The sequence below is a fragment of the Leptinotarsa decemlineata genome, unplaced genomic scaffold, assembly GCF_025532065.1.
Source record: "Leptinotarsa decemlineata unplaced genomic scaffold, Ldec_3_MD MMD2_tig00000008_RagTag_RagTag, whole genome shotgun sequence".
Classification (NCBI taxonomy): Eukaryota; Metazoa; Arthropoda; class Insecta; order Coleoptera; family Chrysomelidae; genus Leptinotarsa; species Leptinotarsa decemlineata.
The window spans coordinates 8,182,159-8,198,025 of NW_027412537.1; the positions used below are offsets into that span (position 1 = coordinate 8,182,159).

The window sequence follows — 15,867 nt, forward strand, 5'->3', positions numbered from 1 at the left end:
CCTGAGTCTTATTTGCGTTCAAGCATAGAACATTAGCGCTAAAGTATGTTTCGCATTTTGCCAGTGTTTCACATGACAACTGATCTAGTTTCCCCACTCGTTGGTTACTTATGACAAAAGTTGCCTTATCGGCATATAAACAAACATCTGCTGTATCAATATATGTAGGAAGATCATTTATGTATACAATAAATAAAAGGGGACCAAGTACGGATCCCTGAGGTACTCCATGCTTAACAATTTTATTATCAGATTTTACATTGTTATATAATATATATTGCAGCCTGTCTGTCAAAAAAGAATGTATTAGGTCATATGCTATGCATCTAATACCATATTTTTCAAGTTTTCTCAATAATATGTCATGCTTTAGATAGATCGCAAAGAAGTAAGCGAGTGCTGATACCCAAATCTTTATTATGGGCAATGGTGTGAACAATATCCATCATCGCTTGTGATGTAGACCTCATTGATCTGAAACCATATTGAGCATCATTCAATCAAGAAGTCTGTTTTTGACTAGAATTTCAATGATCTTTGATATAATGGGAGTTATGGTAATAAATCTATAGTTATTGCAATCATTAGGATCCCCTTTTTTTAGGATTGGTGTTGCTCGACATAATTTCAGGTTCGCTGGAAACATTCCGCATGAGAAGCAAATATTTGCTAGGTGTGTTATAGGCTGACTAAGAGCGTCACATGCCATCTTCACTATAACGGAACTGATGTTATAGGCATCTAAACTATTTGAATTTTTCAATGAGGCAATTATAGTTCGCACTTCAGTTTCATTAGTTGGCTTCAAGAAAAATGTATCTTTCAGTGAAGTCTTCATCAGATCTGCACCATCAGTACCTGGGACAGTAATTTTTGTAATCAGCTCATCAATTACAGAAGTTGAATAGCTATTAAAAGTATCAGCAGAAATATCTGAATTTTTATGGACGACTTGTGACTTTCCATTAAATTGATTTATTATTGACCACGTTGTTTTACCAACATTGTCACTGTTTAGAATTTTGTCATTATAGCAAGTAGATTTAGTTTTTATTATTAATTATAATTATATTATTCAAGTACCTACTTATGTTATTCATTTGGATATTTTAATAAAACAACGGAGCAAAACTATTGTAAGAATTTCTTTTTGAATTAAACATTTTATTTGTTCTATTACCTAACACTAAACATGTGTATCTCTTGCTTTTTTGTATTAGTTTTTATTAAAATGCATATCAATAGTCAGTATTTTTTTAAAGGGGTCTGCTGTGGTCTTGAAGGATTAAAGGTTATATTTTATTTGTATTAGAATGGTAAAAAAATCCATTTGACTCAGTTATATTTTTTAATGGAATGGATCTCAATGTTAACAATTACAAAAACAATAAATAATTGGGTTCAAAAAAATTCCATTGTGGAAGTGAGATGTTTACTTCAAGACTGATGGTCAGCATATGTATTAGCGCTACATATTAACTACTGTTTTAATTATTCAGGACCTCAATTCTCAATCAGTTATAATACAAAATGTTTGATTATTCGTTTTGATGTAAATTGTTTGAATCGACAATTGAGTCCCTGAAAAGAATGGACTTTGCTATAACAATAAAGATTTTGGCTCACCTAAAACTATATCTAATACTAAACATTTAAAAAAGTATTTCTACTCTCAAAGAAAACTACTACTCTAATGGCAAATGAAATTTAAAGGTACTAAATTATCTCGGTGAATTCAAAACTGAGAACTGTTTTTAGTACTCATCTCAAAATTTTGGTGAAATATTTTTAACTCCTTGCAACATATATTTAAAAATAAATTAATGGATGTAGCCGTTACTACGTGGTAGGAGATCATAATGAAAAGAGAAATGAAACTTTCTATGTAGTGAATTAGTGAATTTCACTTACAGATTAAGATTAATATATCCTCAGGTCAAAAAACCAGAAATCAAGAAATGGGTAACGCTAACATATTTTGGAAAAAGAAGAGAAATAATCGCAGGTTTCTTCAGAAAAAACAATGTGGAAGTAGCATTCAGACCACATGTCAGGTTATCTCATTTCCTTTTCAATGCCAAAGATAAGGTCGACAAGTTGGAAAAATCTGGAGTTTATTAGCTCAAGTGTCCGGTAATACTGTAATATGTGTTTATGTGGGACAATGCGGACGAAATTTCCAAAAACGGTATGCTGAACATGAAAGGTCCTTCAGACTAGGAAAAAATGATTCCACTTTTTCAAACCAGTCCCTGGCATGCAACCACAAGTTTCCGAATCTGAACGATACGGAAATTCTGCACTATGCAAGGAAGGGTTGCAAATTCAATTATTTAGAATCCTTGGAAATTCATGTGCATAAACATTGCGGGTGCAACCTGTTAAATGATCAAATCGATTTCATTTACTCTCCGATTTTTGAATTGGCACATCCGCATTGTGAACTGTAAATTCAGGTACTCAATCAAGTACCTGAATGGTATATATTGGCGAATGTAATGAATCATTGTATAAGTTTGAGAATGTCCATATAGAACGAAACTGCAGTAACGTTAGTTACAAATAAAAGTGTTAGAAAACATAGAAATTTCCATTTATCTTTTCATATATTTAAAATTGTTGAGTTTTCAGAATAATCATTCATTAGTGTACTGTGCCAAGACCATATTTTGATTCATGAATTTGACCTGGAAAAGAAAGAACGACAACCCTCAAAAGATGAAACTCCTTTCAAATACATGCTAGATACAAGGATTCTCGTCGATTAATAACAATATATTCACATTCAGTTCAAAATTCTGGTCCAAGCTTTTTGTTACAAACTGTCTACAACTTTTGGTTGAATTTTTATGAGCCCAAATTTAAAACGTGCACTACAATTATTTTCTAAATAACCAAATATCAAATTTCCAAAGCACTGATTTTTTAATTACAATTAAAAATCTAGACTCGCGTTTGTAAAACAACTGCCTATGAAATAATAAAAAATCAGCACTTATTCTAATGAGCAAAATGTAGTCTATCATTTCAAATCCTACAAAAGTAGTAGCATAAATTATCAATATTTGCTAAAAGTTATTGTAGGTTCAGAAGTGAAATGATCAGACGTATTATCAGAAAAATACAATTATAGAAATTAATATTTTCCATAACTGTTATTATGGTATTCAACAAACATGTATTAGCAACTAAAGAAAAATCTCTTCTTCGTCTATTAATGAATTTTATTTTTTGCAAATGAAAAATTTCAACATTAAAAAAGGTATTTCATCTCACTTTTGACCCTGTTACCTAGTTGGTCTATGTAAAAAATTTGGCAAAACTGAGTTTTTTACTAACATTGAGCCTACTCTACTACGAATATGAAAAATTCGGTATGAAATTCGACAGGAAATTCTAGTGAAAAATAGTCTTCTAACTATTGGTTTTTCTCTATTCTCACAAGCGGGTAGTTCGATTGTAGCAGCTAGAAAAATAAACTTTAATTATATCGACAAAAATAACTAATCTATTTCAGCTACTTTCCAAACATTCTTACTTGTTTAGGGTGGGCATAAACCAATTGATAAAATATATATTATAAAAAACTTATATATTTATGAACATACAGAGTTCATATGTTTGATGATGAAATATAAAATCCTTTCAGTAATTTATTGTGATTTCAACACAAACAATTTATGTGTATTGTGAGTTGTTTTTGATTGTGTTTCAAATATAGCTTGAAATTCAACAATTGACAAAAAAAACATTAACGGGCCTTGAAGATCGTGACCTGATGGCATCTCTAGAGACGGTATATAGACGTTTCGCTTACAAATGCGGTCTTGCCAAGCTTTGATAACTCGGTAATATGAAAATATGCACCATAGTTAAGTAGTGCATGAACATTCCCATTGATTTATGTTGTGACAGCTCGCTTAAAGTGAAAGTATTTGCTTTTTGAACGTGTTATAAGCAAAAAAATCTGCATTATACTTTACCAAACGATTTGCTATTTAATTCAATTATTACTAGTTGTTTGCAACCTATGAAGTTGCTATCAATTTTCCAGTGGAGAAGAGAAAACGATCAATATCTGCAGTTATAATAATAAATATAAATAACTCTGTTATTTATTGATAACTGGTAATAATAATTGAAGTATATGGTAAATTATTGGGTTAGCTTGAATGGTATCAGATTTTTTTTGCTTATAACTCCTTCATAAACCAAATACTTTCACTTGTCACAATGTAAATAAATGGGAAAGTTCATATGCAATACTCAAGTGTGGTATGTGAATGCTTATATTGATTTAAAGTGTGACAACTTTCTTGAAGTAAAAGTTCAGTAACCACTTGAGTATAGTGTAAAAATGCTTCAACAGATTTACATTGTGCCAACTTTCCTAAAATAAAATCAAGTGTTTGCTTTATGAACCAGTCATTAAACACTTACTGCAACCTTTTCCAATTTCGATTTTTTTTCTCTTACCAAGTTGACTGCTCGGTTTATACTTTCTGATTGAGGAATTAGGTTTCAAGTTGATGAAAATAGAATGGAAAGAATACTACTAAAACAAACCTTTCTAACAGTCTCCTCTTTAAATCTGGAGGATACGTAACATAAATATATTCATTTTCTTTATCTTGCGCCAAAAAATAATCCTCGCTATATATTTGATTTCCATCGACTGCTGACAGATCATGTCGGAGAGCATGTGCAGGAGACGGGGTAGATCTGTCTGTTATGCTGGTGCTCGTCACGCTGACATCATCCGTACTGAAAACATTTTTACTTCTAGGGGTTAGAATATGTTGCTAACAAATAATTACAATCTGGAATATGCATATATTGAACTGAATAAGATATCATTCACAAGATTGCTACAAAATGTAGTATATTTAATGTTACCCAGATTGGTGCTGAAGAGGCAATAAGGCAAGTATCTTATCCCGAATCATCGATGTCCGCCATTGAGGATGACAGTGTCCCATGTAAGTGAAATTTTACCTCTGTCATACTATATTCTGTATCAATCCTGTGAGTAATTCAGTACGAACTGGATAGGGAAAAGTATTTTTAGTATACTCCAATGTTCATATGAAACTAGTTGTTTCCAAAGTATTTTTCTTTCGTGTGATTCAATGTTTATATTAAAGTAGTTGTTCCGAGAGGGCTTTATATCTTCTGATTTGTGTCTGAAAGTAACTTCTTTGCATGAAAATACACATCTTTGTACCGATTTCATTTTGAAATTAATTCCTTTCTTCCTTGGAAGATTCCCATATTTTTTGTATAAAGATGGAGAATTGGAAAGCTGAAACCTCCCTTTCCCAAAAATTAACCTGTCCTAAAAATATATCCCTTTCAACCTATAATTTTTTAATATTTTCAAAAAATGTTAATGTGTAATAAAGAATAAGACTCAAGTTTATTTTTTTGAAGAACTGACGTGTTAAATAAGTAAACCATGTCAAAGTAAAGTGAGTGGGTTTATTCGACCCTCCGCCGCAACCCGCAAAGGTTTATTGTGGCTCACACCTATTCACACTCGACCAAATAAACCCAGCTTCTTAACGAAGCGGATTAGTTTGCATGGTGAGTGGTCTTTCAGGTCAGATGGTAAGAGTGTGGCTCTGCCAAACTTTGAAAACCTGATTCTGTCCCCAGCGGGGCAGACACAAAGTATGTGCTCTGCTGTTTCATCATTTTCCAAACAGATGCGACACACACTGTCTTCCGAAAGTCCGAGTCTCTGCATATGATGATTCAGATGAAAGTGACCTGTGAGAAGCAGGCCTGTTTGACATCGTAGTTCAACCCTACTGTAGTCCAACAACTGTTTGGTATGAAGCTTCAAAGGATGAATAAACGCCTTGGAGTGAGCCAATCCTGGAAGATTCTGCCAGAAGTCCATAAATCTTGCCATCCAGGTGTTCAATGTTTGGCAAAGCCTAAAGCGATGCCAATGACAGGTTCTGGTCCGATGAAGCTGCTTGCAGCACCCTCCTTTGCAAGGGGGGCAGCAGCCTCGTTGCCTTTCAGGACAGTATGGCCAGGATACCAGACCAGAGACAATCTGTTGAGTTTTCATATCGAAGAGAGTCATTTTTGACAATTTGCTAACAATTTAGACGTTGCTTGGTAGTAGCCAACAGCTTCCAACGCCGCTTGACTGTCCGAGAATATTTTTATTGACTTGTGTATGAGGTTGAATTCTTCCAATCTCTCCGCTTACGATTCAATAGCATAAGTTTCCGCTTGAAATACAGTTGCATAGGTTCCTAGGCAAGTTAATATATCTGTCCTGGGTCTGCAACTGAAAACACCTGCACTAGAACCTGAAGGTGTTTTCAATCTATCTATGAACCAACAACTATCTGTTCTTAATATTTTTTCCTTCTCCCGGAGAATGCTACAGACTTGGAGAAAGTTTATTTTGTCGATATCATGAAATGTGTATTTTACATGAGAGATAAATCTATTTTATGTCACCTAGGCATTAGAGACACTCTAAACTCTGGCGCAAGTCGCTTATTTGGTTGAGAAATAACAGAGATCAGACCCATGTGAAAGCCCCAATGTTACTTCTTGTGGACGTAAAAACGGCGCCTTTCCTATAGTTGAAAAATTCGAAATAGTTTTTCAAAAGCTTTTGAGGGGTCAAAGAAAAGTGTTGTAACCAATTTCAGTTATCTTATGGATAGATGCCAGTCGTCAAATGGTATGTTACAGATTGAATTGATCTGAAAACAGTTTGAAAGGTTTTTGGTATCATTGATTTACGTGATATAGAAATTAGTAAAAATGTCTGTTTTCAATACTCACTCAAATAGCACCCATATTATATAATAGCAAAGGCATATTCCCAGTGACATAACCATTATAATCATACATACAAGACCCCATGGAAAACTTCTGATGTCAGCTTGCGAGTCTTCCCAATATCTGTCACAAGTAAGGTACCAACAGACAGCTCTATTCAGTTCATCTGAAATACAAACACGAAACAATGGAAAGTATAGAGCACTTTAACATTTCATTTCCAACCTTCGACTTCTTTGAAATCTTTCACGGACAGTTGTATCAGCAATCCGGCAATACAGTCTCTTACTAACACTTCGCATTTCGTTTTGATTTTTTGGAGTTCCTCAGGCTTGCAATTAGCCTTCAGCTTATGCAGTTCTGCTATTCGTTGTTGTCGGTTGTCAGGAGATGGTAAAGCTGAATCTACTAAGTCGTTCTGACAAACATTTTTAGATGTGTTTTGGGATTTGTCGTCATCAGGTTCTCCTTCACCTGAATATTATTTTGGTTATTATTTGATGAATTTTTGAAAATATTTATTGATAGAATAATACAATGCGGGTCAAAGTACTGGTGAAACCTACATTTTTTCAACAGGGAATAATTATTTGTCATTGGGACAAGTAACTTGGAATGCATCGTAAGAACAGTGGTTTTGAATCATGTCTCTAGCTTAATTGATAGAGTATTTTAGTATCAATTAGATAAAATATCCTTGCATATGCCTTTTTTTAGGTGGTCCCACTATTAGTATCTCGAAAACGGTAAGACCTACAAGGTCAGTCAAATTGGACAAAAGTTGCCAATGGAACTAAAAAAATCTCTTCTCTGATTGAAAACATCGATGGCTGTTTTTGAAATATTCGCCAAAAACTAGAATTATCGCTTTCATTTCAAATGCAATAAAAAAAAGGCAGAGGGACCTCCAATACTATTTTATATTTATTATAATCTGACATAAAACAATTTGTAGAGCGACATTTCGTTCGTTTGATTTCAAGATCAATTTGTTTTTTAATACGGACCTCTAGTTTTTTCATCAATTTTTGTAGCCACTGTAATAACACATTCAGATAGATATGTATTACAATATTTGTATTTGTTTAAAGGTGGTTAACAATGTTTCGTGGTGTATTTCATCAGTTCGGACTTCCATTGTCTAAACAAAAACTGTAATTACAAAGAAATAACATACAAGCAACAACCAAAAAAATAAAAAATTTAAATAATAATAAAAGCTGAAAATTGAAAAATATTATTAACAAAAAATAAAAATTAAAAGATTCCAAACTAAGTTATGTCATGACGTTTTCGATTGTTAGTATCCACAATCATCTTTGGGTGATAAGTAGTTTATTTTTTGTTAATAATATTTTTAATTTTCAGCTTTTATCAATATTTCTATTATTTTTTTGGTTGTTGCTTGTATGTTATTCCTTTGTGATTACAGTTTTGTTTAATAAAATTGTTATTTTCGGTTAATCCTTCTAATTTTTTTTCAGGGATTTCAAATCAATTTATATTATATTAGCGACAATGAAAGTCCGAACTGAAATAAATATTTGTATTTCCCGACGTTTTTCTCATCATCACTATATGACCGTGTATCTCAAAAAAGTAGTGAACAATATTTTTTGAGTCTAGAACTCAATGTTATACATACACATATCAGAAGAACATGTAATATACCAAGTAACAATAAGAAAAAAACTCAAAATACTACTAATCATCTATGTTGTTTACGATATCCTATCAAATTTCCAAGTTGCCGTCCGTCGTTCCTCAAACACATATTTGCCCTTGCAATAGTATTTTCATGGCAGTTTTCCATAATTTAAGCTTTTTTTATTGTTTTTTTCAATTCGTCAATATTGCCAAAAGTTGAGCTGAATACCTTGTCTTTATTGGAACCCCAAAGAAGGGTCAGGTCAGGTAAACGTGATGGCCATTTGATAGGACCAATGTTTTTATTTCCATCGTCCTACCATAGTCGTATTGGAAATACTGATATTATTTTCTCAGAATATTCAGAGGCAAATCTTCGAACATCTCAACTATAGTCTCCGATAAGAATTACAAATACAATACTTCCGTCAAAGTTGTCTCAAAAAAGTAGAACCTTTAATCTTGGTGTCTAGCACATCAAGCCAAACATTAACTCCAAATCTCTCTTGGGAATTTGTAGCTCTATGTAGAAAGGAGTTTTCTTGATGGCCGGTGATAATGAATTCACTCTCATAATGCCATGGAATTTCATTACAGATTTCATTATCCAGACGATGTTTTCTGAGTAGCCATCTACAGAATATTGTCTTATCTTATTATGGTGGATTTTTCTAATATTATAAGGCCTAAATTCATTTCTTCTCGAAATTTTTCAAACTGACGTAGTCGATGTAGCACTATGATGTGCAATGATACTTCTTTGTTCTCCATTTTTTCGGTATTCCACAAATCCTGAAGTATCCCATTTGGAGTATCCATCCAATATGATGCCATGGTATTCAATTCTTCCATTTTGAAGGGAAACGCATATTCAATAATATCATTCGTCTAGAATTGCCAATTATAATATACTTTTATGTGACATTAAAATGTGATGTGTTTAAAAAAAGTGCATATTTTCAATAAAAAATTGTTTTTTATCCAACCTTTTGGATCCATATTCAATCTAGTCACATTATGAATATATGTATAAAAAAAGCAAGCGCTAAACGTGATGGCGAGCTGTCGCGCAGGTATAGACGACTCTCCCAACTAAATTACTATTGGATTACGAGAAGCATCTTGCCGGTCAGTGTCGTACCTATAATTAGTTTTAATTAGGGTAGCAAATGGACCATGACTTCTTTGTATATTTTATTTAGTGTTATAGTAGTACAGTTCATTAAAATGTTATATACTGATACACTCTTGGTGACTGTTTTTTTGTTAGGCGATGGCATTTTTTTCAGAGACAACACAAATTATTCACACAATGCCAAACGTCAACAGCATTGGAGAACAAGTAATAATATACACCTCTGTACAGAGAATTTGTATATATTGCAAGAGCTGTAGTGGAGGTTACATTGAAAATGAGTGTGCGCGGGCTCGCCATCACGTTTGGCGCTTGCTGTAGTTTCATTAAAATTAATATTTGAATTTAAAAAATAATCACTTGTTCAGTATCATAGAAGATGGGAACTTCAAAAAAGGAAACTTATTTATTTTTCACTTTAGACTGAAATTTCCAGTTTTTTTTTAATTCAGAAGGAATTTTTTCTTACCACTACTCTTTGATGTATCTGGTGCATCCTTTTTTTGGCAATGTTTTTTCAGTTTTCCATTGGTTTTCGATGTTTTTTGCAAGTGAGGGTAATTTCCACTTCTCAGTGTATATTTGGCTACATCTCTTGGCCCCGAGGTAGCTAAAGCTTTAGAATAAGAAGAAGCTTCTCGCCATATTTCAATGTCAGTATTTTCGTGTTCAGGTAAGACGGTTTTCAAATCCTGGGTCATCAGTACATCACATCGCATGATGTCACAGTAGTCTGCAAGGCACACAGCGTCTTCAGCCTAAAATGAAGATCACAAAAATAGAACCTTACGTTAGCCTTGTAAAATAAATTCAACCTTATTGAAGTTGAACTTTGATTCCAATAAATCAATATAATGAGACAGTGAAATGATATGTAATCACCTACTATTACAAAAATCTGTGGCAAATGGATTCACTCCAATGTCAACCGCATCTAAAGAAAAAATCATCTAATCACCAGAACTGTATTAACACTATTGTCGACTCACGTTCCCTTAACTGAATGGCATCATCAGGAAATGTGATGTAACTATGTTACATATATTTATTGAAATAGTAAATTTCTAACTTACATTTGTAACCTTATATATTTATCACAATTTATATCAATTTGAAAGATACAAATACAGTGAAAATAATCAAGTCCTGCCGAAAAGTGTAGAAAGAGGAGAAAATCAAAAACATCACCAAAATGTTGGTGGGATGTTGACTGGAGATGTATTCTAGTCAATTTCTGGCCTTCTTGAGTACTGGATACGAGCGTTGTGTTTACCTGTATACCTTCTGTTAAAATTGTTGGTATTCTTATAGATCTATGAACATCCCAACAGTAGGTACACTGGTCAACAGAACATGGTTTCCAGTACTTAAAAAGCTCAGAAATGGTATAGAATACAACACTGATTGACATCCCACCAGCAGCATATCAACTAGAAATGAGCATTCACATGCGCACCCCACCACCACCGCCATCCCCACTATCACCCCCACCTCCCTCTTAAGTTATAAATACATAAACACAGAGCTCTCCAGTCAGTCGTCAGTCTGCCGCAGTAGCAGACAAAACGCGTGGTAGTTCAAGTTCCTGTCGACAATGGCTGTGAAAGCCTATGTTCTTACATCTATCCCAAAGAATCCAGTTGTTGGTATTTTTAATTATTACCATATTTATATATCCCTTGTGTCGATTGTCGAAATGCATATCCAAATATTTCTCTTCAAAAAATGATTTTCCACAAAGTCCACAAGTCCATTGAGAAGGTCTATGCTGCTTTTTAGCAGCTTGTTGGGGCCCAAAAATGTCCCTCATCGGATGAAAAGGGCATTCTAATGGTAAGCTAAGTTTGAATTTGTCTAGTACAGGTAACCATTTAGTTTGAACTATTTTTCTTACTACCCGGGCATTATCTCTGGGGCAGGATATCTTGAAAACTGTCGGTCCTGGCCATGGTATCAGAGATAACACAAACAGAAGGATTACCTGAAAGTACATAAGTATTTTAATAGAAAAAAATACAAATAATACTATTTGAATGATATATTTTTTTTGAATGATGCAACTAACTTATATATATATATATATATATATATATATATATATATATATATATATATATATATATATATATATATATATATATATATATATATATATATATTACAATGTAGGTTTTCACGGATGGTAGAATATGATGTGTTGGAAAAACAAACAATTCGTGAGGTTGCAGTCAATAGCTGGGCTGTTGTTACAAAGAAAACTCTTTGTTATATGTCAAGCTTTTGGTATATTTCACACCTTCGTCAGGACAACTACAATAATAAGATTATATATCTTGTAAAAAATATATAAATATGGAGAACTCACTAACGTGAGAATAAAATATAAAAAGATTCAAAAACAGATAGAAAAACATTAAATAATGACAGATGATAAAAATTTTTGGCTGACAATGTCAAGTGGGAACATTCTGAATGATACTCGAATTACCAGATCTTTTATTTTCTTTATCATATTTCAGTAGGTACGTGTAAATTTTGCTAAGACTATCAATATCAGTTCGTTTATTCATTGAATGTTCTTCGTTGTTAATATGTATCATTTCCAAAAATATTCTTTTAGTTGTATTGGTTTCTCTATCTAAAATTAACATGTTAATTCGGAGGATCATAAAATGAATTTTGAAAATCCAAATATTTTAGATAGAGAAACCAATACAACTAAAAGAATATTTTTGGAAATGATACATATTAACAACGAAGAACATTCAATGAATAAACGAACTGATATTGATAGTCTTAGCAAAATTTACACGTACCTTCTGAAATATGATAAAGAAAATAAAAAATCTAGTGATTGGAGTATCATTCAGCATTTTCCCACTTGACATTGTCAGTCAAAAATTTTTATCAACTGTCATTATTTAATGTTTTTCTATCTGTTTTTGAACCTTTTTATATTTCATTCTCACGTTAGTAAGTTCTCCATATTTATATATTTTTTACAAGATATATAATCTTATTATTGTAGTTGTCCTGACGAAGATGTGAAATATACCGAAAGCTTGACATATAACAAAGAGTTTTCTTTGTAACAACAGCCCAGCTATTGACTGCAACCTCACGAATTGAACCGATTTATAGTTAATCCAGTCACTAATTATTCTGTTATATATATATATATATATATATATATATATATATATATATATATATATATATATATATATATAATATAAGTCACAAAAAGGATTTGAAGCTTTATAACTCCTATTTAATCAAGAAAGGTTAATGCAGTCAAGCTGCTGGAAAATTATTCCATGAAAATCAAGAGATAAATAAATAAGTACCATTCTGATCACTCCCATATTGATTTCAATTTAAGAGACACCGGTAGACAGCTGTTTCAGCCCATTGGGCATCATCAGTACCGGCTGGCGGTCCACGATTGAAGACAAAATGTGAATAACCAAGAAAGTACTTAATAAAAAGAACTGCGTAAACGCATCAATTGAGATATAAGTGGAACCACCTATTTTTTGTAAATTTTGGGCACGAAGCGTGTGACAGCCAAGTTCGTTCCAAAATTGCTGATATTTGAATCAAAAAAACGTCGCATGAGCATCGCTCAAGAATTGTTGAATGAAGTTACCGGCGATTCAGATTTTCTTAAAAGAACTGGTAACGAATCATGGGTATATGGTTATGACATCGAATACAAAGTCCAATCGTCCTAATGGAAGAGCTCAGGAGAGCCAAGACCAAAAAAAAAACACGCCAAGTTCGATCAAATAATGGCAATGTTTTGCTTACTGTTCCTTTCGATAACCCCGGCGTAGTGCATCAGGAGTTCTTGCCACATGGTCGTATAAGGAGTATTTAGAAGTTATGCGCTCTTGCGAGAAGCAATACGAAAAAAAAAACTTCTTTATCATGCCTTAGCCACCGTGTTCACCAGATTTGATTGATTCTGTATACCAAAATAATATTGTGAGTAGATCAAAAATTTCATACCAATTAGTGTTTTACTAGGTTTCTCAAAATTGTTGAAATAGCAATGTGTTATCGTTTAATGAATTGCCTGAATCATTGAAAAATAATTAATCACATATAGCATGGATATATCAGTAGAGACAGTAAATAGAAAACAAAAACATTGAAATTCACTTCACTGAACTATATAGGTAATATGCCTTATTATCAACGAGTAGCAACAGTGTTTCTGAATATATTGTTCATCTTGATCAAACAGTTCAATTTCAATGAATATGATCAAGTCCCTATGTAGGGAGTTTAATATTTCTTTCTGGAATAAGAGTATTATCGAAATAGGAGTAACAAAAGATGAATAATACTTCTTCATAATAATACTTGCTCTTGTTGATTGGAAATAGTCGAATGAAGTAAAGACCTGAGGTAAGCTTCTTACTCAAGTTTATTGTATAATCCTTAAACTTGTATATGACTACGCGTTACCAAGTATGTTGGCTTTAATGACATTCTTTGCTTTTTTGTTAATGTATTTGGAAATGGCCTCATGAAGAACAATATTACTATAATGAGGAAGTATTAGCAAAGAGTGTGATCGTGGCTCTTGTAATTTAAGAACTATGTCATTTATATATAAGAAAAATAAAGTAAGCCCTAGAATCGAGCCTTGAGGTAGACTACTTGATGGCTGATTCTGAAAAGCACTCAGACGTTTCAACATTATCTGTTTGCTACCAGATAAATACGATTTAAACGGTGTATTGGATATAGTGAAATTACAAAACTGACACCTTCAATTTTGGTTTTCCATAACTATTTTGCAGTAAAACACTTTTCAAAATGAAGATAATAATATTAATTATCGAGCTAATGCAGTGGTTGTATAAATTATGATTTTCGTTCTAAGATTATGAAAACAATAAAATAATGAATTTATAGAGTAGAGGCTGTTAAAAGTAAAGCGTGCATTTACTATACTGAATTTAAATTTTCAATAATACCTGAATATTGAAATGATTCGGCTTCATTCATATTCCTCACTATAACATTACACTAAAAAATATTTCTTTACAATTGCGTTTCACCTTTCACCTTTAGGTGGTTTAAGGGCGCAGGGCGCAAGTCGTCGCGACGTCATACTATTGTCAAAACGACGAGTGATTATAAAATACACAGGCAAAAAAATCCTCTTAGGACTCATGAAAACATGAAAATTGCATTCAGTTTTGAAGTGAAATATTTCACAAAAGTGGAATATATATATTTCAAGAAAATGTTTTATTCAAAAAATCAATATGTCCACTTTGGATGACTCTCCTTTGTGCAACCAACATATCAATATCATGTTAATGAGTGCATGAAGTGCATAATAATGCATAATGAGAAATATAAATACGGTCATACACAAGGGTCGTATAATTTCAATGATTTATCAGATAACTTTGGATGTTTAAATATGTTTTTTGTTTATAACTTATCAAAATTATTATTCGGCGCTAAAATTTGAATATTTCAGAAGCAGTAACATAATAAAGTTGAAAATGTATTAACTTGTTTGTAGAACTTTTAAAAATCAATATAGAGGACCGTTCGGTCACAGCATACCTTATGCTGTGGTTCGGTTATTTCACTCACTAACTACACTGGCTGTATTCAAGCAAGCTGCCACTCGGAACTATCAGTGAGTGCTTCCGTAAAGTGAACCTGTTATAGGTTCTCATTTGTTTTCGTATCTATAATTCATTATTTGAGTATTTGGTATTATAAAAGGCAATAAAAGAAATTTCTACCGATGAAGGCACTAGTCTGTTCAACAATAAAGCCAATGTCTCAAATTGAATAGAAAAACGCTAACGTGTCGAATGGACCAATAGATGGATCAATTCGAGAACTCTTCGCTGAATGAAGGAGTCGGTTCTGAGATCAGACGTGAGAATCTGATGAATAGGTAAAATAAAATATTTTTGCAAACGTTGGTGCCTACGAAATCATAGTCATTTGTGAAAGACAGCTGATAAAACTTTGATTTTGTTTCACCGTTTGACATAGTTTTGATATATCTAATAGATGTCGCATCTAGATGATGATATTCACAAAATTTATGAAATAACTCATGCGATTAAGTTAGTTGTTCGTATTTGTAAATGGTCAACGATGCCAATGATTCAGGCCTCAAAGCAAAATTGATTTTCCACTGCCCCGAGATTCAGGCTGAGATTGGTTCTAAGTGAATATCAAGTAATTACCAAGAGAACGAATGGGTGACCGGGCTTAATTTACAGGCTTCA

General features: G+C 32.8%; 1 protein-coding gene across 2 annotated transcripts; it reads right to left on the bottom strand.

The window, feature by feature from the left end:
* Window positions 1-1,335: 1,335 nt before the first annotated feature.
* LOC111508706 (uncharacterized) lies at window positions 1,336-14,714 on the bottom strand. Of its 2 annotated transcripts, none has more exons than XM_023164300.2 (7): window positions 14,581-14,714; window positions 11,256-11,573; window positions 10,062-10,350; window positions 7,036-7,284; window positions 6,814-6,976; window positions 4,567-4,764; window positions 1,336-3,466 (listed from the first exon to the last, which is right to left on the bottom strand). In XM_023164300.2, exons 1-7 carry the CDS (start codon window positions 14,605-14,607, stop codon window positions 3,439-3,441), a joined length of 1,272 nt encoding a protein of 423 aa, XP_023020068.2. In that variant the 5' UTR covers window positions 14,608-14,714; the 3' UTR covers window positions 1,336-3,438. The 2 variants fall into 2 exon arrangements, with proteins under 2 accessions (XP_023020068.2, XP_023020066.2); XM_023164298.2 differs by having other exon boundaries at window positions 4,567-4,779.
* Window positions 14,715-15,867: the final 1,153 nt, after the last annotated feature.